The following is a 27,502-nucleotide window of genomic DNA, read 5'->3' as shown; positions in this document are numbered from 1 at the left end:
AACATGATAAGATTTGATTTCTTTTGAAAGAAGAAGATTGAAAACGTGACGTTATTTTGGAAACAACATATCCCAAACAGTGGTTTTATCATTTGCATAAAATCATTGTGCATACGAGATATATTAAAAGGGTGAAAATGTGAATACTCTGAAATTGACCAGTGGTACACACTTATTGACGTAAGAGCTTTGCAAGATATTCTTAGAAATAACCAAAAATATTGTGCAGAAGATAGTAAACCGTTGCAACACTTTTGAAATAATGCAGACAATTAACATTGTTCTTGCGTTTTTACCAATAACCAATTTTAATCTCACCCACTTTATCATTTTTCAGTGACGTAATACATCTTATGTGTAACTTGTTGGAAATGAACATGTTGAAAAGTTTCATCCAAACTGTGGGCAAGTAGCTCTAAATTGCCAGATACTAGTAATGCCTTGAGTTGAAAGCTGTTTTGGATAAAATATCGATTTTTGACGAAATGAAATTGTGAAATATAGCACGGAATTGTGTTCTAAAATACCTGTATCAACATTTAAATTAACTAAATTTACAAATAAGCCCCGTTGTAGTTTCATTCTATCCCCGTCGTATTTTCATTTCTGTAAATGACATAAACACTGATGGATTTCTCCAACCTTTCCAAGTCATTCCTCGATTATAATCTTGACTACCATAAGGTCCGTTCAGGTTTGAAGATTGACAGTTACAGTACCACCAACCTCCTGCATAAACAGCTGCACAATCATATTTGTAAATGTCATTGTCTTGATCAACAGTGCTGAACTTCATTCCGTTATGCCTGGCAATCAAGCTGTCACCCGCTGTTCCGCTATGTCCTGAGATACTCAAGGTATATTTAGAAGATTCATCTCCGATGGAGAATGAACTGTACTCTGCATAGCCCCTGTCTCCGTTCTGATCTACAAGGTCAACTCGTAATTTGTAATGTCCCCCGTTTGTTAATCTCCATATTTTGTCATTGCCTAATAGTAAAGGCCATTTATGGCCGAAATGCCAAATAAAAGAAAAAACTCGCAAAGAATTGATTTTTTGTGTAAGTATTTTACAGGATGTATGTAACAACATATTAAAAGTATAGGAAAGTATCATGATGCAAAATGTCTATTTTGGGGTAAAAATGTTAAAAAAATAAATGAAACTGTGGATTTCTGGAATCGACCCATAGCAACAGAATTATGCATCTTAAGAGATCCAAGTTTGGCACAACATTAGATTACTATATTGTACAAAACGTAGATTAATTAGAAATTTTGAAAAAAGCAAGATGGCGTCCTAAATCCAATATGGCCGCCATAAAAAAACGACATTTAAAGGCGTACGCTAGAATTCCCTGTATATGAGATGGGCGAAAATTTTCCCAATAACAGAATTTCTTTAAACTTTGGATATTGAAGGACAATCATCTAAGAAACAAAAAAAAAATGCAATAAAAATCATAGGTCACCGGATTCGAAAAAGAGTTATCTGCTCTTGAAAACGTCATTTTTGGGGGAAATGCCATTTTCAAGGGCAGATAACTCTTTTTCGAATCCGGTGACCTTGATTTTTATGCATTTTTTTGTTTCTTAGATGATTGTCCTTCAATATCCAAGTTTGAAGAAATTCTGTTATTGGGAAAATTTTCGCACAAATTCTAGCTTTACGTCCTTAAACCAGAATTATCATTGATTTTATGTCAAGTTGCTCATATCATTGCTTTTACATACAATAAGTTGATAATTGTTATATGCAGCTTAAGATGGAAAACATACTGCCAGAAGATTCAATACGGTGCAATAGTGAAGTATACAGACAAAATATTTGAGTCATTCAGCAGTAGAAATTGTCGTTAAGCAGCGATAACTTCCTTATTTATTAACAAAACATATATGTGACCATGACTGAGAAAATGGGTCCAGATGAGGAAATTTGACATTTTCAGGTTTTTGCATATTTAGAAAGTATAATCATTCAGAAATAAATCCTGAAAATTTCAGATGAAAATCTTCAAAATTGTCAATTTATGACAGATTTTGTAACATAGATATTAAAAATGAAAACAGTACATTTCAGTTATCCTTTTTTTCTAGTTTATTTCTCACATATGGTAATGGCTAACAATTCTGAAAATAAATATATCTTTTGTTACAACTGCATGATATAAATAAGATCCCTTCTTAATACACAAATGATAATCAATTAAAATCTACAACAATTTCTATAAAAATATTTCTAAAATTGTGTTACCATGGCAACAAATATACTAATATCCCTTTTCTATGATAAAACTTTAAAAAAAAAACATGTTCGCTTGAAATAAGGATTTTAAAAAGCAAAATATTTTAAGGCACATGTATCTACAAAAATTTAAACTGAAAATTTCCCATGAAAATATTAAGAATGTATGGTTTTATGTTATGTTTTTGTAACATGGGTAATAACAACAAGAATAAGATAGATTTGTCATTGTTTCTTCATAACTTGTCTTTTACAATGCTGGTAATAAATGACTACCTTGGAAAAAAAAGAACCTTCTATTACTATGAAATTTTATTTTGTGATGCTTACTTAAAACAGAAAATTTACAGCTAATTTAAATCTTTCATATTTTCTATGAAAACATTATTCAAATTGCGTTCCCATGGCAACATATGTAATAAATTGCTTTTTCTACAATAGTACTTAAAAATAAAAGCTTAATTTAAAATAATGTTCTTATAAGTTGAATATTTAGAGGTTTATGTATTCAAAAGTAAAATTTGAAAATTTTATGTGAAAAGATCAAAAATGTTTGGTTTTATGACAGATTTCATAACAAGGGAAAATAACCACAAGAATAAACTATTTCAGTCGTTGTTTCTTCAGTTTGTGTTTTCACTTATTGGTAATCACTGGCTATTTTTAAATAAATGAATCTTCTTTTACAAAGAATATTTAGATATTCACTTAAAGTGCAAACATCTAGCTGGCTAAAGTCCTTCACATTTTCTATAAAAACATTATTAAATTATGTTACCATGGCAACATATGCATTTGATTCTGTTTTCTACAATAATACTTTAAAAACGAGCTAAATTTGGAAAAGTGTTTCAGATAACTTGAATATTATAAAGTGGTATGTATTCAAAAATATTATCTCAAAATTCCATGTTCAAAAAAATAAAATGTTTTGTTTTATGACAGTGTTTTGTAACATGAGTAATAACTATAAGAATAAGACATTTCTGTCATTGTTTCTTCATAACTTGCCTTTTACCTGCTGGTAATAAATTACTATTTTGAAATAAATGAAACATATATTACTATTGATTTTTTATTGTTTTATACTTATCTAGAATACTAGAAAGTACAGCTAATTAAAATTTTCCATATTTTGTTATAGTCTAAGAAAATTGTGTTCCCATGGCGACATATGTTTTAAATTCCCTTTTCCTACAATAATGCTTAAAAACAAGAGCTTATTTTAAAAAGTATTTCTAATAATTATATATTTGAAAGTACAAGTATTCAGGAAAGAAATCTGAAAATTTCACATAAAAACTTTAAAACAGTCCTGTTCTGTAACAAAAGTAGTTATCATAAGAATAAACATTTCAGTCATCCCTTTCCTCATAATCTGTTTTTTCACTGGCTAGTTATAACTGACAATACTGAAGAAAGTGAACATTCTTTTACCATTACATTATATACTGTAGATCCTTATTGAAATACAAATCTATAATTTCAATGAAATATAATTTGAATTATGTTACCATGGCAACATACATACTAAATTCCTTTTCTAAAAATACTTTAATAATTAACACAACAGCTTAACTTTTGATGAAGGTTACACTGCTACAAGCTTGGTGAAAAGTAAATATTTATTTCCAGCCAATACTTTAATGTAGGTAACTGAAACTACAACCTTTACTTGATGTTTAACCTTAACAGCTAAACACATCTATGATGAACAGCAAAACAGGCTAAAGTGTTGTATATTAAAACGTTTGAATTCATCAACAATTTCTATCTTTTATATTCACTTTCTTTTTCAGTTCTCAGAAAAATCCTCATCAATCAATTTCAGTTCAAGTGGTTTGGGACAAACAGAATCCTTTGACTTTTCAGACAAATACTATTCTCTTATGAGTTCATACAGGTACCATTGTCAGGCTTGTGTCATCCATGTCAATAATGTTCGTTTGGCAAGGGGGAGTAGATTTTAGTAAGTTAACTGTACTGTCACTTTTAAGACTAACAATCCAGGTGTTTCTGCAAACATGATAAAGTGGTAATATTTGGTTATCTTCTTCAAAAGTTTAAATATTGTGATAAGATATTTCTCCACTGGTAGAATGTGACAGGATTTAAATCTTTGTTGACCAACTGTGTTGTTATGATATTTCTTTGATGACTGACACACTGTGTCAGCAATATCATGTATTATTAAGGTCTCAGCATTCACCCTCCTCCACAGATTCTTCTAATTCAAAAGTGCAAGTCAGATTCAAACTTTGCATGGTCTGTGATCATTGTTGAATATTCAATCGATCTGTGATATCCTGTAACAAATAAGTAAAACATTTTATTTTAAATAATTAACCTGGGAGTCACTTTATTTAATAAAAGCAGGGTTATCACTATTTGATAATAGATGATTCTTACAACCAATGCTCTAAAATATTGACAAACAGACTGACAACAGCGTGCTGTCAGTATATAAAATGTACTTTGTTTGTAGATTTGGTTACTGCAAATAGGATGTTCTAAAACACATTTTTTTGCATTTATTTTGTTAACCTTAACCTGCTAAATTTGTAAAATGGACTACTCCATCTTTTTAAAAAGAGACAGTACCATTAATAGCTTATAGGGGGTTCTAATAGAAAATTTGCTGAACTAAGTATCAAACACTGCAGATCATGATCAGACTGCACAGATATGCAGGTTGATCTTGATCTGCACTGGTTGCAAAGGCAGACATAGCTGCCTCATGCAGCCTAAGGGTTAAAAGTATACACTGTTTTAACAGCAATCAAAAATGGTTGTTACCTAGTAAAACTCTCCACAGACCATACCACAGCAAGATGTTATTTCTTTTCTAGCTAGCAGCATTGTCAAAATGGAATTTCCAACACAGGTAGTGATTTTACCATGCTCACAAGTTGTCTGCCCCTTAACCAACTGAGTTGCTTTCATAAACAAGAGGAAACACCCCGCCTTCCTGAAAAAAAATTAAAAGTCTTTGGTAAAAGTATCTGTTATCTTCATGTATCTCAGGAACCTTTACAGTCTTCATTCTAATCCATATTCTTGGTGCAATAAAATGGTTAAAAAAATCAATCACATAACAATGTCTATGTCAAGAATGGGTTAATTAAATCTGAAAATAATCATTTACAATTAAACTAAATTACAATTAATTGATTTACTTCAAATAATAAATTAAAATTCCTATTATTTAGAACTATTCTACAACTTAATGAGATATCAACTTATACACATGTACATGTAGTGTTAAGCATTCAAATTATCCATGTACTTATTGAGTGCCACAAACTTTTCCCAGGCTATAGCTAATGTAATGAAAACTTTACACCAATGATCCTCCTCAAATCCAGATTGTTGAAATTAAATTTCAATAATGCCAGTTTTGTCAGTTTTTAAAAGCCATTCAATAGTCATAGTTTCATGTACATACATTGTACAAATCATAAGTGTAGAAGTAGACTTATTTTGTATTGGCTCCAAACAAAACCTTGACAGAGGTATAAATAAATAATATATTGCATTAAAACTATAATAAGAGCCTTTAGCTGCATGTTACTTACCTGATTCCTCAAAGCACATCCAAAATATGTTACATTTTCTTGAGATCTTAAAGTTAACAGACCAATTTCCTGGCTGTTGTAGGGTATATGAACTAGCTGTAGTGGAATGAACCATCAAAGGAACAAGGAATATTATCTGAAAGAAGATACATTACATGTACCGTAAACATCACTAAAAATCAAAAACTCACTACTAAATTAATAATGTGATTTTGAAAGGTTTCATTAACTTACCACAAAATACTTTAAAAGTTATTATACTATGAATCTATTTTTTAAAGGATCATAAATTGTTTTACACACAGCAAGGCTCCAAAATTTCAAAAATAAAAAGATTTTCATTATATGGCATTAATTCCCACTATCCATATACAATCATCCTGTTACAAAACATTCTGAATCAACAATAATGGAAAGTGAGTAGTCACCAGACAGAAATAACATGACTTATGAGACCCACAGCAAAAACAGTTACCATTTTATAAACGGAAGTGTCTAGACATCCGTGTAACCAGAAACCTAGCCAGTGTTCTAGCCGACCGGTAACAGGATGCCTAGCCTATCCTATCCTATAGGGGTTTCTAGGCGTCGGTAATCATTTTAAAATATTGTATATGCCTTACAGGTGAATATTCAGACTTATGCAAAAAAAATATGATACAATAAATTTATTCATTACAGTATTCATATGTAAAAAGATCGCCAAACAGCTAGAAAACATTAGCGGAGATGCTAGTTGTCTTGTTGCCGGACAGCTAGAATGCAGGGTAGGCGTCCGGTTACTTACTGGACATCTACATATTTCCTTTTAAAATACATCGGCTACTACTGTGAGAGGGGAATTTTCGAGAAATCATCTGACATAGGCCGGCATCGATAAGTCTGCATCAAATTTATTAATTATCATAGCTACATGTATATTGACTTTTTATTATTGTTTTTTTCCATAAATAATGCTTACTAGTCTATGGACAATGAAATAATTTGATTGAATCCTGGTCACCTGAGTAAGAAGCTGCCTTCCTTCAATAATCTTTGTGATAACCCAACTGGCCATTTTGTATTAAATACACAGGCATAGTGAAATCATCTGTGTTTAGTGGCCACAAGATAAATTTCATAAATTTCCCTCTTTATGTTTTGGATTCACTTCCGGGTAAAAGACAGACTTATTTCAGTGAAAGTTTCAAATATATTAGAGAATCTACATTAACAACTGTTTATAAACGGTACTTACCAAATCACTAAACAGTATAATTTACAAGTCTCAGATTCCTCCATCGTTGAACAAAAGGTAGATAAACAAAAGTAAACTTCACACGCTTCCCTGATAAAATCCGAAACCGGAAACATATTGAAGGGGAAACAACTGATTTTGAACGAAATATTTTGCCTCAGGCGAAATACCACTATTTTTTTTACAGGTCTGATGTCTAAATATTCTTTCTCTAGTTGGCTGTTATCAATCATGTAACAAGCAGTCGTACTTTAACGGTCAAACTTTTGCTAATTAAAACATGTGTAAGAAAGCTGCGCGCGTAAACTTGGCGCAACTTTAAACGTCGTTTCTCGATATTACGTCATGCCGCATCTGGACCGGTTTTCAAAGACGACGTCACATATGAGTACAAGTATTTGTTTTTTTAGTAGGATCATTTCCCATCTTTTCTTAGTAGGATCATTTCCTATCTGATAATCATGTTTTTGGGAAAAATTACATTGAAATTGTTTACAGTTCTGTTTTCACTAAATAGAAAAAATGGCGCGAAATAGATGATAGTTGCATAATGGCGGATTCAAATAGTCCTCAGGTTTTGTTTCATTATTTTCTTTTCAATTCTTGCTGAAATCACATGACAGATCTATACTTGATCTGTAGGTAGCCTTTACATAATGAAATAATAACATTACAGAATTTGCCATGTATACTTAAATCATACACCACCTCTACAATCTGGAGTCTCGATCATTGTTAGCTAATTTTGTAGTTTAAGTGTTTGACTGAAAATATTTTCCCGCATCAAACATGACCCCAACTTTTTATATATCTTTATTCAGAACTGACAATATTCTTTAAGAAAATGTAAGTTACAGACATTTTACATTTTCAATTGGTCCTGGTGTGTGCTGCGGCCATTGCAAATACGTGCAATTTTATATAGAATAAAGAAGAACAGCTATTTAGTGTGTTGTATGTGGTTAATTACAGTGATAACTTTATTTCATCATCACACATGATGTTATATACAATAGTAAAGGGAACCAACTATTTATTAGAGCAAGTAATCATGTTCTTGTGTAAAATATGTTAGAATTTGGACCTATCAGAAACAAGTTATAGCTGCAATTAAAATACACCTCTGCTAGGTAAGTTAATAAGACAGATTACAGTGAAGTCATTTTCTATCCAGCGATTGAAGATTCAACTTATAATTTATCCAAGTACCTTAAATGAGCTATTGCAGCTACACTGAAATGGCAGATAAATTACATAAAAGAAGATTTGAGACTAAAAAAAGAGTTGCAGTATTGTAACTAGGTGTCAAGCTTTAGCGCCAGCACATAGAAATTAAACCTTTACGGGATAGACGATAGCAAATACAGGCTAAGCATTTGAAAGTTGAGACAGAGACGTTTGGTTTTGTAATCTTCTGAGTCAGTAAGAGAGTTCCAGCTCACAGACGGGGTTCAACATTCAACCAATATGGTGGTTTAATGCTATATGTTATAGCATATAAACACTGAGCATCCAAGAGTCAGGGCAATCATACTGAGTTGCAACTTCAAGTAAGAGAACATCGGCTGAACATCTATGTGAAAACACATCTGTGGATGTCTCTGAATTATTTTCTTGTACTTTTAGCATGTGTATATGTTGAGTTCTGCTCAACCCGGGGCTAGAGGGCGTGGACGGTAGCATGCATTTCCACTACCGTCCATGAACAGGCTCAATCAGACCGAGCCTGCAACATTTTCGTGTTTGTTGTGTTGAGCAACCTGTGGAGTTTCCTTTTTTTTCTATTTTTGTATGTTGTCCGTTCAAAGACATTGTCTGACGGGAACTTCAACAAAAAGACCTATCAAATATAGCATCCCCAGCCTATAGAAGTTTGAGCTGATTATCATTAGTTGAAGGTTGTTAGTTTGAAACATTGAGTGATTTTTGCCTGATCCCTGAAATTATCTAGCTCATAACCAGGGATACAAATTAGCAGGGGCCCAGTAGCCCATGGCTATATAGATTTTGGGCTGGGCCCCTGAATTTTGAGAAAAATACCTATATACCTAATGTTACATGTTTATTTTTGACAGTCTGGGTCCCTAAATAAAAATAGCTAGTTTATATCCCTGATAACTGATAACTGCAATTATTTATGAAATATTGGAACACAAATCATTTAGGCGAGATAGTCAGAGAAAAAAAATATATATGAGGTATATGGTTTCACTAGCTCTACGTGTTTTAACAAAGGACATTCTACATAGTTTGTCAGTTAGTCTGAGACATTGTCACCTTAGTGACTGGACCCATTACAATGTTTAAGATACTAAAGGCATAGGCACTCTCCTGAGTCATATAACTCTAATTTGACATACATAGTATTGATATATATATGCTACGTGGAAGTGTTGTTATGATATAGGTTTCTTTGCTTTTGCAAAGCATATTTTTTTGTAAAATGTTATCAATTTATGTTCTTGATAAAGCTTATAACGCACTTCATAGCCGTTCTTCTTTATTCTTTACAAAATTCATATATTTCCAATGACTGTGGCACACATCAGGACCTATTTAAAATTTTTATAACTCACATTGTTTTGCAGAATATTGTCAAATACTAAGTATAAAGAAAAAGAAAAAAGCATGAGTCATGTTTGATGCAGAAAAATATTTTCAGTCAAACACACATTTTTTAAACTGCAAATTTTTAAATCAGCTAAAGAATGAGACCCTTAAATTGTAGAGGGTGGTGTATGGTCAAGTATACATGACAAGTACTGTAGTGTTATCATTTCATTATGAAAATGCTACCAACATGTCAAGCATAGATTTGTCATGTGATTTCAGCAATAATTGAAAAGAAAATAAGGAAAATAGTTCTACAGAGCAAAAAATAAAATCGAGGACTATATGAATCCGCCATAATGCGACTACCATTTTTCGCGCCATTTGCCTATTTAGTGTCTTTATGCCTATAAGATAAACTTGTTTCTCTAACATTGTGCAGTTTCATTTGAAATGTACAAACAACCCAGATGCATGTAAAAAACACAAGGTTATAGTCTGATACCAACAGGGTCTAAGGTTTTATGGTAATTTCAGTAACGTATGACAACTCGTCAAAATTTTGGCAAAAATAGCTGTCACAACATAATTTTCAATCAGTTTTCATAACTGTAGCCTACTTTTGCCCTGTTCTGTAATTTTCTACTCGGATCTGTATACAAATAACACATTTAAGCAGTAACTGTTAAATATGTTGGTTGTACCTCTGACTACTAGAAATCAGTAATAGTTTTGAGAAACAATACTGTACAACCAAAACATTAAAAATGTGATATTTTTGTGTTGTATCAATATTTAACGCAAATTGCAATAATGTTATCATTTTCTATTAATTCTAGTCAAAGAAAACCTTTCCCATGCGGCCAGATTTCATTTTTTATTAATATGCCCTTGTATGTTACAGCACACTAAATAGCTGTTCTTCTTTATTCTAGATAAAATTGTCATATTTCCAATGGCTTCAGAACACATCTGGACCTACTTTAAGTGTCTGTACTTACATTTTCTTGAAGAATATCTCAGTCCTGAATAAAATCAGAATAAAACCGGGGATCATGTTTGATGCAAGAAAAATATTTTCAGTCAAACCATTTTAGAGCCATTTTCCTATTCAGTGTATGTATTCCTAAATGATCTTGTGGCGGCCATTTTGGAATCGGGAGGCCATCTTGAATTTGTTTAAGACTGAAGTTTGTGCGTTTTGAAAGAAAATGTATGTTATGTTCTATGATGCTGGTCATCTTTCACACGTTTTGAAGTTTTTGTAATACTTAAACGGTTTTCCTGTATAATGAAAATTTAATGGCGGCCATCTTGGATTTTGGCGGCCATCTTGGTTTTTTTAAATAATTTTGAGCTTAAATTTTTTTGTGTTATAATTCTTTACTAACATGCAAAATTTCGCTTTCTTAATGAAAACAATGAAATTATTATGGGTCGATTCCAGAAATTCATAGTTTCAATTATATTTTTTAACGTTTTACCCCAAAAAATGCATTTTGCACCATGATACTTTTCTATACTTTTAGTATGTTGTTACATACGTCTTTTAGAATGCTTACACCAAAAATCAATTCTTTGCGAGTTTTTTCCCCTATTTTCATAAAAGGCCTTTACTATAACCAGAAGTTATCATTCAAATTTCCAAACCCTTCTTTATATTCCTCCCAGTTTCTTCTGAAGTCACTATCAGATATTCTGCGCTGTATCACGGTCCATCCACCAGGGGGCGTGTCCATGTCACAACGCGCTTTGAAGCCAACACTGTCTACAGGATATATGTCATACAGTGTTGTTGGTGAAGAATCATTAAGACCTTGTCTGTCTTGACAATCTCTTGGGAGTATGCAACCATTGCATTGCTTGTTTCCATCTGTTTCTATAAGAAAGCAATTATACACTCGAATATTAATAATTATTACATACTCGTTTCTATTCCCCGTTAAGTTACACTGGTACCTGAAACGTCAATATTTTCCCATACACTAACGCCTGAATTTTATATTTGGTGCGTGACGTAATTGAGTGCGTGTTGTTGCACTATCTTTTTCTATTTAGTTCAGTATTGTCAATCCTATTCAGGCTATTGAATATATTTATGATATTCACATGGTATTTATACGTGTAGATGCGTATGTAATAAAAAGGTTATTATCTTTGCATCGGGAAATATGCACTCGTTCTTCAGCGGAAGAATATTGCGCTCCTAAAGTCGCGCAATATTTCGGCTGAAGAACTCGTTCATATTTCCCGATACAAAGCTAATAACCTATAAATGTAATATATGCTCCGGTATGCAAGATAAAATTTTCATCCCAGCATTTACTGTAAAAACATGCATAAGGTATGAGTTCAAAAATGTTTAAAATTTATAAAAGTAGATACATCAATTAATGTGATTAACACCTCATACAATACCGCTTTGTTAGTAGAGGAAGTAAGTTCTCATTATGTCTAAAGTCCAATGTCGCATAATTTTGTAATGGCTTAACTGATCTTGAAAACTATTTCATGCATATTTAACACCTCATGTTGATCATGTACATGACATTTTATTACAATTAATTCAAAACTCTTGAAGTAGTTCATGCCACAATGTTGCATGCCCGAATAATTCCAGCATACAAATTGTTTAAGTCAAAGGGCGCGTAACTCTTCAGTGCTTTGACCAATTCTGAAAGTTAAATGTCACGCATATGTACGCGTCAACATGATCATACTGGAATTTCCTCTAATGGTGCACAAGTATTTCAACAGGTCTACTGACCGCATGCCCATCTGGTTGACCGATCGTAAGACTATACATTGACACCATCTAGTTAGCATTCCACAATATCCATTATTGCTTTGAGGGGAAGTTTTATTTATACAATGGGTCATTGCAGGTTGGACAGTGGCTGGTGTAATTATATTTTTTATTCTTTCGTTCACTTTATAAATGTTGTTATTAAGAACTACTAACCTGTTGGACATAACATGGTTGACCATTGACCATCAGACCTGCACGTTATTTTCATGGCATTATCTCCACTAGGGAATATTAATCCTGCATTACATACGAATGTTCTGCTTTGACCTTCATACGTCTTGCCATTGCTAAGCGTTGCATTACTAATGTGTTGTGTGGGCTCGTTGCAATCTAAAACCAAGTATACTGGTATTTCATGCTTCAGTATTTACAACTTCAATAACTGATAACTGAATTTCAATAATGTATTGTACTATTTATTTGACCAGTCAAAACATGTTCCCGGTTTTCATAATATTCTATTTACGCCTATATAAAATTAACATGAAAGCCAGAAACATGTTTTGACAGTTCAAATCAATTGTACAATATGCATATGCAAATATTACAAATATTTTGCCACACCCTAAGGCAATTAGATTAGATGAAAATATATCAAAATTGTTCGCTTCGAAATAAAAGTATTTTGTTGAAAAAATGTACGAGGGTTGTTCCAAAATAAAGTAGATCATTGTTGCCAAAAGCCGCCTTATTTGTACAGTGCGATGTAAAATCTATCACTGTAATTCGCAGTCTTTCATTACTTTGGTCATGTATTCACTTATAGGTGAACCTCACAGAACGTTTTAATCACCATAGCTACATATAACCGACGCTGTCGCTTGTTTTTTTTATCTATCATGAAGTGACCACAGATTAACAGGTACTTTTTCCCGTCGTTAGGCCAAAGTACGGTAAGATGTCTAGGATACGTGATGGAAGTATTATATCATTCGGTCATAAATGGCGGGAGTAAACAAGGTTTAAACCTATTTAAAACACACACACACTATCATCATCAGGTGGCATCGGAAATCAAACAGGTATCAAGTTCAATTTTGGCAAAAAAAAAAAAGAGTAAGGGGTGTGATCACGACATGCAACAGATCAATGGCTAAAGGTCCAGCAGGAAAGGTGTGTCCATATTAACCGGCCAATTAAGGACCGGATACCATTCTCAAATGAACGGTGCCCGGCGCCTGTCTCTTTATGAATCTTCAACCAAGGGTTTTTGCATGTCATGCATTAGATAAACAATTTCTTGAATGAAAATAAACCTGGAAGAGTTCCCCGAATTATGACAAGTATTTTTAGCATACAACACTGTTACACTGTTAGAAATATGAAGTAGTTTGATTACAATCGTGGAAAAATCACCATGAAGAGGTTTACATTGCCACGTCACTAGATATCATCAAGTAATGTTGGTACACTCTTGCTCAATATATAGGAACCTTACACCTTTTCTAAGTAAATCACGATCATATAATCGTTAAATATGTCTCTAATGGCCTACAACAACAACAACTAAACAAGTAAGTGAAACGTGAAATGTTATTGACTATTAATATGCAGTGTCGATGGGAATTATGAAAATGTTCATCTACAAAAGTGCAGAAGTCCAAGAACAAAGCGAAAGTTAAGGTACTCAGTTTGATAAAAGGTAATGAAAAGAGTATCTAACTTCTCTCCCCTCGCGTTGGCCTAAGCGAAACTCCGTTTTAAAAAGAATACTGAATCCAGGTTTCCTAAAGAGAAGAAATAATAATAGAACTAAGTCCAAGTAAAGTGCAACTTTTCACGGCCGCTACATCACTAACAACAGAGCGGCCGCTACAACACTTAGTAACAGAGCGGCCGCTACAACACTTAGCAACAGAGCGGCCGCTACAACACTTAGCAAAAGAGCGGCCGCTACAAAACTTAGCAACAGAGCAGCCGCTACAACACTAAGCAACAGAGCGGTCGCTACACGACACTTAGCAACAGAGTGGCCGCTACAACACTTAGCAACAGAGCGGCCGCTACAACACTTAGGAACAGAGCGGCCGCTACACGACACTTAGCAACAGAACGGCTGCTACACAACACATAGTAACAGAACGGTCGCTACAACACTTAGCAACAGAGCGGCCGCTACAACACTTAGCAACAGAACGGCCGCTACACGACACTTAGCAACAGAACGGCTGCTACACAACACATAGTAACAGAACGGTCGCTACACCACACTTAGAAACAGAACGGCCGCTACACCACATTCAGTAACAGAATGGCGGCTACATGGTAACAGAACGGTCGTTACAACTCTTAGCAACAGATCGGCCGCATCAACACTTAGCAACAGAGCGGCCGCTACACGACACTTAGCAACAGAGCGGCCGCTACACGACACTTAGCAACAGAACGACTGCTACACAACACATAGTAACAGAACGGTCGCTACACCACACTTAGAAACAGAACGGCCGCTACACCACATTCAGTAACAGAATGGCGGCTACATGACACATTACAACAGTGCGTAGCTACACGACACTTTGTAACAGGATGGTCGCTCCACGACACTTAGCAACAACAATAGAGTAGGTTTGATCAAGTCTGTTGGTTTTAACATATTTTATTGCATATCAATATATACAAGTAAAATTTTGATGCAGAGCATCAAATCGCCGGAAAACTGTCGGCTAATATTTTGAAGACTGGATTGAAAAAATAACTGCTATTGCGGTGCATTGCATGCCGTTGAAATAAAAGACTGAAAAACGTCGTATCCTTGATGAAAGTTACCTAAAATTAATCTTTTTTCTACGACGGCATATATTTTTCACATTTTCAAACAATAAATGCAAAAGATTTCTTGTAACCAAAACATTTCGACAAATTATATTATATATCTTCTAATGAAAGGCCCATAGTTTGACAATAAAATAATGGAATTTAATGACATTCATTTATAAACTGTGTTACAGACAAGAGACAGTCCATTGTCTTGCATGCGCTCATGTAGATCTTTTTTTTCGTCTGCAATAGTACGAGTATAATTATTCTACATATACACAGCGTGACTTAGCCACAGGTAAAGACACAGCCAGTCAGTGCCCGCTTTATTTACAGCTGAATAGGATAGGGGTAAGTTCTTTATACATTTTTTCCTATTCTCCTGAAAAAGCTATCTTTTGAAACAATAAAAATCTTATGCAATTTTCAGCTCCTAATTCCTTTATGTAAGCCTTTCATTAACTGCATATTTTTCTTTTATTTACAATATCATTTTCATTGTCACATTTTAATAACTTCTCCTACCAGCTGCAGAATCCTAAAGCGTATCAAATATAGTCGCCGGTTTCTACCAGTGACTAATAATATTTACATCTCAAATACAAAACTTAACAACATAATATTCAAAAGGGTTGGGTAACAAATTCTCTCAACATTATTACATACCCTCCCCATTAACAAATTTCACTTACATGAGATTCGGATAAAAAATGTGTATTCATAAAGCTATGCAAAATCTTATATAATTGAAGTTGAAAGAAGAGAGAAAGAGAGAAGAAGGAATAGATCAAGTACAACATAATGTTTATATTTCGCGTGATACTGATATTTTAGTTTTTGCTTTGAAGATTTTTATTGTGGTCTTGTTGTTGCAGAACTAAATCTAGCTGAATTTGGACACAAAAGTCACTGTAGATCTATCTAGTATTTCAATTCTCAAAACGTTTTGTATCTTTAATAAATTTCTGAACACTTCTGAAAATGTTAATATTATCGTTTACTGATAAAGAAGTAAAATGTAATGTATCGGTGCTTAAAAGGTGATAGTCTTTGGTTGACTGAAACATAACTATTCTTTGATTTATAAAGTTAGGACACTGAAAAAGATAGTGCTCACAATCTTCAAAATTATATCCACAACTACAACTAAAATCGGTAGCTAAATGATTAAAACACAAGTTGCTGCAGAGTGATAAATTGAATACTTCCGTTCGCCAAAGGAATATATCTCCGGTACTTCTGGCGCTTTAAACCGTGTGGTCAATAATAACTTTTTGAAAGCTGACAGGCTTTCTAGTTGTCTTGTTTTAACGGGTAATTCATTCCACAATGAAATAGAAGATGGAATAAATGAACTAGGAAATATTTCGGTACGTCTTCTTAAGATTTTATAATCTTCATTATTTCTTAAGTTATAGGGGTTATTGTCACCGACTCCATTAGGAAATAAATTACTTAAGTATTCTGGGACCATATTATGTTTTATTTTATACATTAATATTAATTTTTGATATATCCGTCTTTCGGACAGAGATATCCATCCTATTTCCTTATAGAGATTTTCTAATGATACTGATCACGCTGTTCCAGTTACAATTCTTGCGGCTCCGTTTTGTAGTTTTTCAAGATTATTTTTTTCAAAATTGGTACAATTATCCCATACGACAGCTGCATATTCTAGCAATGGTCGGAGAAACGATATATAAATTTGATTCAAAGATTTCCTGCGCAATGAAAATTTCAGTTTGCGCATTGTGCCTAAATTTTTTGAAGCGGACAGTAAAATATTTTCAATGTGTTTATGCAATTTACCAATGCTACTTAAAGTCACACCAAGATGTTTGTGATCACTAACAAATTTAACTGGTATATTATCAAAAGTAAGATTAACATTGTGTGGTATTACGTTTGAAAAAATAATTGCCTCTGTTTTATTTGGATTAAAATCTACAAGCCACTGATGACATTGAGACACAGTTAACAGGTCATGGTTTAAAATACCTTCTAAATCTGCAACATTAGCTGTTGTACATGCCAAAGATATATCGTCAGCAAATAGACGGGAAATACTCAATAAAATGCCAACAATATCATTTACATAAAAGAGAAATAACAAGGGACCTAACACTGACTACTGTGGAACTCCAGCCATGACGGTCTTGAAATCTGATTGAGACGTACCTACAAAGACATTCTGACAACGATTTGATAAATAATTTTCTATCCAGTTAAAAACATTACCGATGATTCCATTGTCTTGTAATTTAAATAATAAACCTTTGTGCCAGACACGGTCGAATGCGTTAGAAATATCACAAAATACTATGGAAGTATTCGTGTTCGAGTCTAGTGATTGAGTAATTTGATAATATATGTCGATTAATTGATCCTTTCAAAAAACCTGACTGATACGAATGAAGTACCTTATTTTCGTGGAGATAATTGTATACGTATTTATACACCGTTCTTTCCATCAATTTACCTACATAACTTAAGAGAGAGATAGGTCTATAATTGCTAACCGAATGAATATCACCTTTCTTAAAGAGTGGCATTACCATGGCTTTTTTTCCAAATGTTAGGAAAAATACTTTCGTTTAAAGACCTATTAAAGAGTAAACATATATGTTTGGCTATCCAATATTTAGTATTTTTCAAAACTTTAAGCCCCATGTGGTTCTGGGACGATCTGTGTATGAAAAGAATTTGAACCACTGCCTTACCCTTGCAGGATCGTAAGAGGCGACTAATAGGGTCTCAAAACTTGGTTTTGCTGTAACTCTGTGATTCCAGCAGGTATGCAAATTTTGATTCCATACCTCATGTTTTTATTTCGATGTATATGAGATGTGAAACCAAAATTTGTAGTCCTGTTTGGCGCCATATAACCTATACTGTGTTGGTGCGCCGTAAAACCCAAATAAAAAAATAAATAAATGACTAATTAAATCAAAACCCACTGCTTTATTAACCTCAAGATTAGATATTATATATATGATATAATTTTCTGTAGTAATGATATTGGATAATGAATTTTCAGTTCTTTTTCGCATTTCTGGAAGGTTTACATTTCTATCATCAATACTCGAAACAGATACGAAGTAATCATTAAGAAATGTCGCTTTACCAACATCTTAGACTAGCTCCTAGACTATGATATATTTTTTTACATTTTTATGATTAAATGTAGTGAACTGAGCCAGTCTATATCCTATGTCCAATATCATAATTTCAACATCATTCCCCTGTGAAAATCTCTAAAATAGACTGGCTTTTGTCTCTATGAAACTGAATTCGTCAAAAAAAGGGAAAAATGTAGAAATATATTTATTATCAGTCTAATGGCTAGTCTACCACCATCTGTAAAGTAAAATTGTTCTGAACTGTCATCATTAACCTTTTTTTCAGTGGGGGTATTATTTCCGACTTTTTATTTGTTTTTACTAAATAAGTCTTATGTGTTGGCTTTGTGTACGTGTGTGTTGTTCGTTTTGTCCTTATGTGTTGGCTTTGGGTGTGTGTGTGTGTGTGTGTGTGTGTGTGTGTGTGTGTGTGTGTGTATGGTGCACGCGTCTGCGTGTTGGTGGTTTCGTTTTGAGGAGGCTATGTTTTTGGTGCGTGGCATTCCCTGTTTGATATTTTTCTTTGTTTTTAGTGTTTCCAATATTCTTTTTGATTATTTATCTTGGCCTCAGCAATGTTTTCTTCAATATTACTAAAACAACTTCTCCTATGCAGACTTTTTGAGATTATTAACTTTATTTCTAAGTGATTTGAATTTAGTCCAGTCTATAATTTTTTGACTTTTTATTGCTTTAGATCTATGTCGATCTCTGAGTTTAGAGTACTTTCTTATTTCCGAATCATACCACGGTTTATCACGTGGACGGATCACTATTTCTTTAGATGGAATACAACGTGACATTAGTGAAAGGAAAACCTCATTAAAACAAGAACATGCATCATGAACAGATACCGTATTTGACTGTATAAAATTCTAATTTTCTAAATTTATCAAACTGTTTAATAACTCGAAATTAATTTTGCTCTTTTATAATATCAGACCTTTCTACGAGTACATGTAATATTTTCATCGCATATTTTTATATATAAAAACGTTACTTTATGATCACTTATTCCACTCTCTACGTCAGTTACCCCGCTGTAAACACGTTCAATTCCATCAGATATTAATATGGGATCAATAAGAGTTGATGAACTGTCAGTAACCCTAGTCGCTTCTTGGATAACAATTTCAAGACTGTTAACTACAACCAGTTGTTTTAAATTGTTTAGATAAGCATTTAATAGGTCCTCATTCAAGTCAACAAATTAGACATAACGTTGTATGCATTTTCTATACAAATATTAAAATCGTTCCAGAAAATAACTGGCGCACCAGGTGGGCGGTATACGTTACAAAGCAAACCTTTAAAGGACTTATCGCGATTTTCTAGCCAAATCGCCTGAATTGATGGCTATTCTAAATCGTAACGACGTTTCGACCACCGATTATTTAAGACATACGTAAGAATTCCACCTGAGTGCGCAAACAAGTCTGTTCATAAGATGTAACGAAGCGTGCAGCACTTCTCACGCCCAACAGCTAACGTTGACTTATTTTACATTTTTATTATCTCGGTTCTTTTTACATTTATAGCTTTTGTTGTCTAAATAGTAATCTTACCTCGTTTGCACGTAGGGTAGTATGACCATGTTCCATTAGCGAGACATGTTGCTTCATTCTTCCCATTTACTTCTATGTACAACTGGTCGCATTCGAATGTTACCGTAGACCCCAAGGAAAGCATGTTCCCAAACACCTGTCCATTTTCTAAGTTAACTGGTTCGCACTCTGAAGAAAACAAATCTGCGTGATAATTCGCCAGAGATGTTTTTAATATTTACTCTATATTTATAGTATCCCAATTGTAGTCGAAAGGATTCGTTTATTTAATTTCCGAAATGTTATCCGTTAGACAATTGTTGAAGTTATAAGCAGTAATAACCAACCAAAAAGTTTATCCGTTTAATTTGAATCGGAATAATACCTTACAGTCATTGTAGTTTTGTTATCAAAACCAGTCAGTCAGGTCACATGTACATTTGACAAATATCCTCTTCACACATTTTATTTTTCTTGTTAGTATCCGTAAGTTCAGTAATGAATACCAAATAAAACACTATAGCGAATGCGTGTGAAGATGTTCTACAGAATAACAAGTGACCGTAAAAGTGTTAGAGATTCACCTGGCGGGGATTACTTTTATTTACACTGGACCGTGTCTTTGGAACACGGTGGGGGTAAGAATGAGGTTGGGTGCGCACCATAAACCGGTTTAAGCTCCCCAGTGTTGTTTTTGCCACTGACCGTTCCAAGGCGGTGCCCCACTGTGTTCCTTTATTTGTTCGTTTTGTCCTCGTGTGTTTGCTTTGTATGCGAGTGTGTGTGTGTGTGTGTGTGTGTGTGTGTGTGTGTGTTTGTAGTGTGCACGTCTGCGTGCTGTGGGTTTCGTTTTGGGGAGGCTGCGTTTTTGGAACATGGCATTCCCTGTTTGATATTTTCTTTGTTTTTTTTCACATAAAACAAAGTTAATGTTATCTTAAACTAATTGTTTGAAGAATTAATATATATACTCATAATAAAAAGTAAGGGGCAATTCATGCATACTTGAAATGTCTGTAATTCTAGTCCTACCAAAATACGTTTGTCTCACAAATCAGTAGCCTTTCACCACTGTGGATTCGAACAATTGATATAAATATATGTTACTTTCATGTGAGACGTGAACCTTCCGGTGTTGCTGCATGGGCTTAATTTAAAAGTCAACGTTGATATCACAAAACAATTTCACGCACAGTACCTTTGATTTTACATATTGCATGAGATGCGAGATCACACGACTCCCTCGTGGCACAGGTACACGTCGTCTGTATCTGTTATAATAGAAATAATGAATTGTAGAACAAGAAACATAGATATATTCTATTGCTCTATGGTTTATAGCCATTAATTACACTTAAATGCACTTTGCAAGCTACTTCTGTTATTAAAAAATCAATGTTAATATTAAAGTAAGTAAAGATATATTTATATTTACACAAAATATTTCCGTAGGGGTTATCCTTTAACATAAATATATGCTAATAAATGCTAACGAAATATAAAAGTCTAGGAAAAATACCAGAAATACAATAGGGAATCATTAAGTCGCGTTTGACGTAATTCAGCCAGGGCATAATTGATCGCATTCTCATCAGTTTTGTATGCTAAAACGTTTTCTCCCCTTAAACTTAACGACTTGCCACTTCATTGGCCAGGGAGTAACGATATATTAATATCAAGCACATGTAAATTTGTCATGAAAACTTGTTTATTGACCCTTGTGCGAATTCCAGATTTTCGTATACATTTTTTTCATTTTATTCTGAAAAGTGTATACTTGAACATTTTATCAGTGAAAATAGACCATGCAAAATATCACTCGGAGCGGAGGCTATACCACTAGGCTTTTGATGCGTTACTCCAGACTTTGGAATGTTTGACCATGTAGCGGTCAGTGTATGGATATGGCACGATTAGTTCGCTCCGGAGTGTATAAATTTATATGGCGCGTAAAGACTTCCCCTCTGGGTCTTGCATTTCTATTGGTCAATAGGCGTCAGGTGGAGACAGGATATATTTCATATCCTGCTAGTACACTTCAGATATGAATTTTGATTAAAACAAAATGGCTGCCGCATCGCTGGCATAATTGAGTCAAGTCAGATTAATAATTAGCTCCAGCGATAGTGTCGTTTCCGAGAGTAAATTTAATATTTTCTTGCCGTTTTCATTCTTTAGAACTTAGTTTAGGCTCGTGAAGTTTGACAAGCGTAAAAGCATAATAACTCTGTATGGGAGACACGGACGTTGAAATCTTGTTTTAAGTTAAATTATCGTAAAGCAATGGAATTGATATATTTGTTACTCAGCAGTTTGTTGTAGGATCATTTAATCTACGTGCAAGATAAATGATTTAACATGAAACAGGATGAAAGCCGAAGTTTCAAGACATTTGTGACATCGTGAAATCTGGTGATTTTCGAAAGGTTGGAACAGAAAGTTTCTGATCTAAACCAGTTCATAACCTATGTAAATGAGCTTTTGTGTTTTGTGATTTAATCAAAATACAGATCATTTTGCATTTTATGACTAGTGTAAATCAATTATAAACAAAACATGGTGACCAAACAAATGATTGCAGGATTCCAGTCTGCACTGTAAGTAGCTTTGTTAATTTACAAAATACTAGATTATAGCATGTAAGTAAAGGGTAGTCGGCGAGATAAAATCGTTACACAGCTTGTTGGTGATAGGATACGGGATATACGCTGTCTCGAAAATCCATATCAGGCTCGAGCCTGATATGGATTTCCTCGACAGCGTATATCCCGTATCCTGTCACCAACAAGCAGTGTAACTAATAATACTACGATTTCAAAAAGTCCAATGTCTGTAAAGCGTATTCCAGTGTTCTAATATCTGGGCGTTGGGGCGTTACGGAAATATATTACCTGTAAAAGCTTTATAATACTTTAATATTTTATGGGAACAGATGTTTTCATTTTAAGAGACATTTTAAGTGACATTCATTGTAAATATTTAACATATCTGAATGGTCTGATCTATAATCTGTAAGTTAATATAATTTCAGTCATGTTCCTCATACCGTTCCTGGAATATAATGTTACAAGTTACGTTGTACTCAAAATACCCATATTAAACATATATTAGACAGTTTAGACTAATCAAATAAATATATCAAATAATAAAACCTCACTGAAAACAGAACAAAACGAGATATCACACATTTCTATACTTGAGAATGAGATTCATGTACTGCTAGAATGTATAAAAAATATAATATGTACAATGACATAAGAAATACAATGATTGAAAGAGCCAGAGTTCCGGCACCTAATTTTATGAATTTATGTAATGAAATTGCTTTTACTGATGGTAAAATTTTGCCAAAACCTGCTTCTTAATACTACAAAAAAGAATAGTTCACGTGTAAATAATACCTATATTTGTTATAATGATACAAACCATTTTATAACGTTTGGGTATAAAATGCTAATTGCATTATTGTTAAATTACAATATGATACATTTGGTAAAAGTTAATGGTATTCAATAATCAAGGAATAACTATGATCGTAATTTACTTATTCACAAAAAGTGTCGTTAAAATTCAAACATTAACTTAACGTTTACAATTTGTTCTATCATGTTGCTATGATGATGAGTATTGTGCTCAAGTCTAAATAAACTATATGTTCTGTTTTGTTCTGTTCTTTTCTGTTAATTTGGGACATTAAAAAATCTTGAAATGAAATATTAAAAGTTTAAATTAGTAAGAGAGTAGCGTTAATCACTTACATGAATATATCAAAACCAAGTAGGAACTATTGCGTACTTAGATTGCTCATGATATACTTATTTAATGTAATTTAACAGTACGATTTAAGCATAGATAACTATTATTCAATGTTATAATTATTACATAGGATAATGTATGCACAATCAGTACCGATACATATAGATAGACTATCATACAGAAGATTGTTTTATGCTTTATTATAGTTTCAGCAACATACATGCACAATATAAAATCATCAAATATATGTAAACGTTGCTACACCTGTCTTAAACGGAAAAAGCTCCTCCATACACCCATGTTAGTAGGAGTTAGTTAAAGTTACTTGATAATTTACGAAAAAAATAATTATATATAAAAATAAAGATGATGGATGTATCATGTAGATGTTTCACTGAAACTTGAACAGAAGTTATTAATATTTTTGTAGAGATGGTACCTACCCTAGAAAATCTAAGGGGAACAACTCTGAACTGACCAATAAACTGAAGCCAGCATAGAACATTGGTCAAAAGTGAAAGAAAAATCAAATAGTTTCTTTTCGCAAAAACTCAGGCAGACAAATTATGACCTATATTTGTTAAAATCTCTTTATATTCAATATACAACATGCACACTTTTCTCATGGCTTATGCAGGCTCCATAACCTCAGACCCCCTTTCTAAATTCCAGTTTGTTTAGTTCTGCTCATTGTTTTCTCGTTTAGGGCAAACCTATTAATTTAACTGGGGACCATACGCCGCTTTCATGGAATTACACACTAGTGTAGCATTGAAGGTTCCATGTGCACCGCCGTTTGAACACATCTGCGGATGTCTCTAAATTGTTTTTTGTACTTTTAACATGTGTAAATGTTGAGTTCTGCTCAACCCGGGGCTAGAGGGCGTGGACGGTAGCATGCATTTCCATTACTGTCCATGAACAGGCTCAATCAAACCGAGCCTGCAACATTTTCGTTTTTGTTGTGTTGAGCGACCTGTGGAGTTTCCACTTTTTCTATTTACACTGACAGTTATTTTATAAGTTGTAGTGTGGCCCTGATAAAAAGTTTAGTAGTGCATGAAAATAAAGTAAAATAATGCATAAATTCCATTAAAGAAATTTTACGACATTAAGAAACGTTATTAAGTTTTGATATTTTAGCCAAAGTTATTTTTTGTTTTCAATGATGATACATTGGTTTACACAAAATTTATATATTAAAATGTAAAATGTATATATCAAACAATGAGAAATTACAAAAAAAAGTTAAATTGGTATCACGTTTGTTTAGACTGGTTATATTCATCATTCCAATGAATCATTTTGAAAGTGTTTCTTACGCTTTAGTCATTTTAAAGCATTTCTGTTACTGTTCATAGAGTACTTTGCTGCAAATAATGTAACACTAAAATTACAATGTTTTAAGGTAGTGGTTGTAATTACAACATTTTAAGGTAGCTTATAAGTAATGACTCTCTGCAATGCATTTTAAGCAATTTAACATTCTCTGGATGGAACTATCACGATAATTGCTTTCCATGGGGAAAAAACCCGAATAAATGCTGAAAAAGGATATGGAGATTACTTTATTTGGTGATTTCCGTCAACTACCTTCAACAAATTATAAGGTGTTTTTTTATTGTTGTAAACAAAGTAAGCGGGTAACTTCAGATATCAACATTAATTTTCAACTCTAAACTGTTTACACAACTTGAAAAAATGATTTTTGTTGGGGCCTCTCATTTACAATTATATCAACAATTATCACCTGAATTGAGTGCATTCGTGAGTGGAAAATATTGATGGTAAAATGGTTTAGGGGTTTGTTTACATTATAAAATCTTTAATAACTTCTTTCCGGTAAATGTTTGGTTGCACTACTCAAGGGGAGTAATTACAACTCCTGACGCTAGTTTTCAATGGCTAAATAGCTTAGGGTAGGGGTTTTGTCTCAAAATCTGTGTTTAGTCGTACCCGGAAGCAACATGCGGTCAATATAGGGAAAATATACGTGAGTGCACTTAACTTATTCTTTCACATTTAGATAAACTACAGACTTCCTTGATGGTAAGGAGCGAAGTAAATTCGTATTTATGTATCTACAAAATTCGTCAAATAGTTCGCCATTCTACCAATGTGGCACAACACATAATTTGAGCCATTCCATGAAAAAAAAAAACAAAAAAAAAAAAAAACAGCAATTTTCTTAGCAGTAGATCTTTGTTTATGAAAAGCAGTCATAACATTTTCACTGAGAAGAAACCTGAAACTTTTTAAATCACGAATGTCGAAAACTGAAGCAATTAGATCAGCTGTTAGTTTACATGTTTCTTAGTAATCATTAAAGGAACCAACTACCATTGAATCCTGCAAGAGGTACTCGACAGGGTAACCAATTAAGGTTACATACAAGACTTGAAATGAAAAGGAATCACAGTTGGAATTTAGCTTAATGAAAAACATTGAAATTAATAATATACGATCACCCGCCATGTTAAAAGCGCACTGACCATGATGACGTTTTATGTGGCCATTGATTTCACGCGCATGTGTTCACCGTTCACAAGTGATAATCAGCGCGTGAAAGCAATGACCTGGTGAAAACACATTCTTTTCTGTTACTATATATTGTAACATATATATTAATTGTAAGTTTGCTTAATACTCATTGTCTCATCATGAGGAACGTTTGTGTGTAGTACTAAAATTATCCTCCAATGTATATAAAAGTTATGGGGCAGAAACAATTTTACTTGACCTTAAATAGTGACCTTGCCCAATGACCTACAAGCATAAGCCATGTACGTGCATAATCTACATATTGCCCTCTATTCACATATTAAGTTTTATGAACCTAGCTTGAATACCTTTTGAGTAATTGCAGGATCCAGATTTGCTGACGGTCAGACGGAGGGACGGACGGACGGACGGACGGACGGAGGGCCCTCCGGTGTTCCACCGGAAGGGGACTAAAATAAGCGATTAGTTTTATGTTACAAAATTAAATTACCTCATGAAGATCCATATCAGCCTTTTTTACCAACACACATGCATGACTTTTACCTCCACTTTCGTAAAGATTTCCGTCATCAATCGGAAGTAGTTCACACAAATGAAAATGTCTGAAATAGTTGACTGCTCGACAGCCTGCTCTTGAGGAACATTCGTCCACACATTGCTGAAGCGAGACTTGGATCAATTTGGTTAAAACACTATCAGATGACATGCAAGTTTTAAAGCTTGTTATTTTAAACTTGACCGCAATACCGTTTCCAGTCAAAGTGTTGCCTTTGATAAAAGCTATATTTTCTGATAAAATAGAAAATGTAACTAGTATATTAATCCATTCCATGGCTGGGACTGTTTCAGTCTGGAGACAAAATTAAAAACCGTAGTCGTATGATCATATGCTGTCAACCAGAATAACATATTATAAATAATGCATATGTTATAAAGCATGTCAATGTAACTAAGAAGTGACACTCGGTGATAATTTATTGAAAAATTCTGTGTTTTAGCTTGGAAAGCCCAAGGGACGTATAAGGATAGATAAGGCGTGTTTTTTGTCTTATTATGTTGATATTTATGACCAAATGAATTTATGATAAAGAAACTGTAGACATATGACGCCTTTTTCTGTCACTTTATACGTTCAGATATATACAAATTGATGATATCTATCAAGTTTCTCGGACAATGTTGCACATTATGAGATATTGGGACGTCCTAAAACTTAAAACTGACTGGGATTTGAAATCCATCTCCTGGCACCGTGAAGTAAGTCTAGTTTGAAATAGGAAAATACTGCTATTACTTCTCAGCTACTGTCTATAGAAGAATGTAAGCACATTCTTCCGCAAACCAAGCACATATTTCACACATTTTGTGAAATTTGTGATCAATGCCAAGTTTTTATATGACA

General features: G+C 33.5%; 1 protein-coding gene across 1 annotated transcript; it reads right to left on the bottom strand.

The window, feature by feature from the left end:
- Positions 1–50: 50 nt before the first annotated feature.
- On the bottom strand, positions 51–26,914 carry LOC123535714 (fibrinogen-like protein A). The gene is made up of 6 exons (XM_053527849.1): positions 26,591–26,914; positions 21,041–21,113; positions 19,864–20,031; positions 11,225–11,486; positions 8,504–8,538; positions 51–990 (listed from the first exon to the last, which is right to left on the bottom strand). Exons 1-6 carry the CDS (start codon positions 26,804–26,806, stop codon positions 584–586), a joined length of 1,161 nt encoding a protein of 386 aa, XP_053383824.1. The 5' UTR covers positions 26,807–26,914; the 3' UTR covers positions 51–583.
- Positions 26,915–27,502: the final 588 nt, after the last annotated feature.

Source organism: Mercenaria mercenaria, chromosome 17, assembly GCF_021730395.1.
Source record: "Mercenaria mercenaria strain notata chromosome 17, MADL_Memer_1, whole genome shotgun sequence".
Lineage (NCBI taxonomy): Eukaryota > Metazoa > Mollusca > Bivalvia > Venerida > Veneridae > Mercenaria > Mercenaria mercenaria.
Note: the sequence above shows the minus strand (reverse complement) of the source record. Positions and strands in the feature narration are given on the sequence as shown.

Excerpts from the sequence above, each read along its gene's own strand:
- LOC123535714 (XM_053527849.1), bottom strand. The coding sequence starts at position 26,806 with ATGTCATCTGATAGTGTTTTAACCAAATTGATCCAAGTCTCGCTTCAG. Across the intron at positions 11,487-19,863 it reads CTACCCTACGTGCAAACGAG|AAACAGATGGAAACAAGCAA; the intron begins GTAAGATTACTA and ends GCTTTCTTATAG. Across the intron at positions 8,539-11,224 it reads AATGATAACTTCTGGTTATA|CATTAAACCACCATATTGGT; the intron begins GTAAAGGCCTTT and ends TATAACATATAG.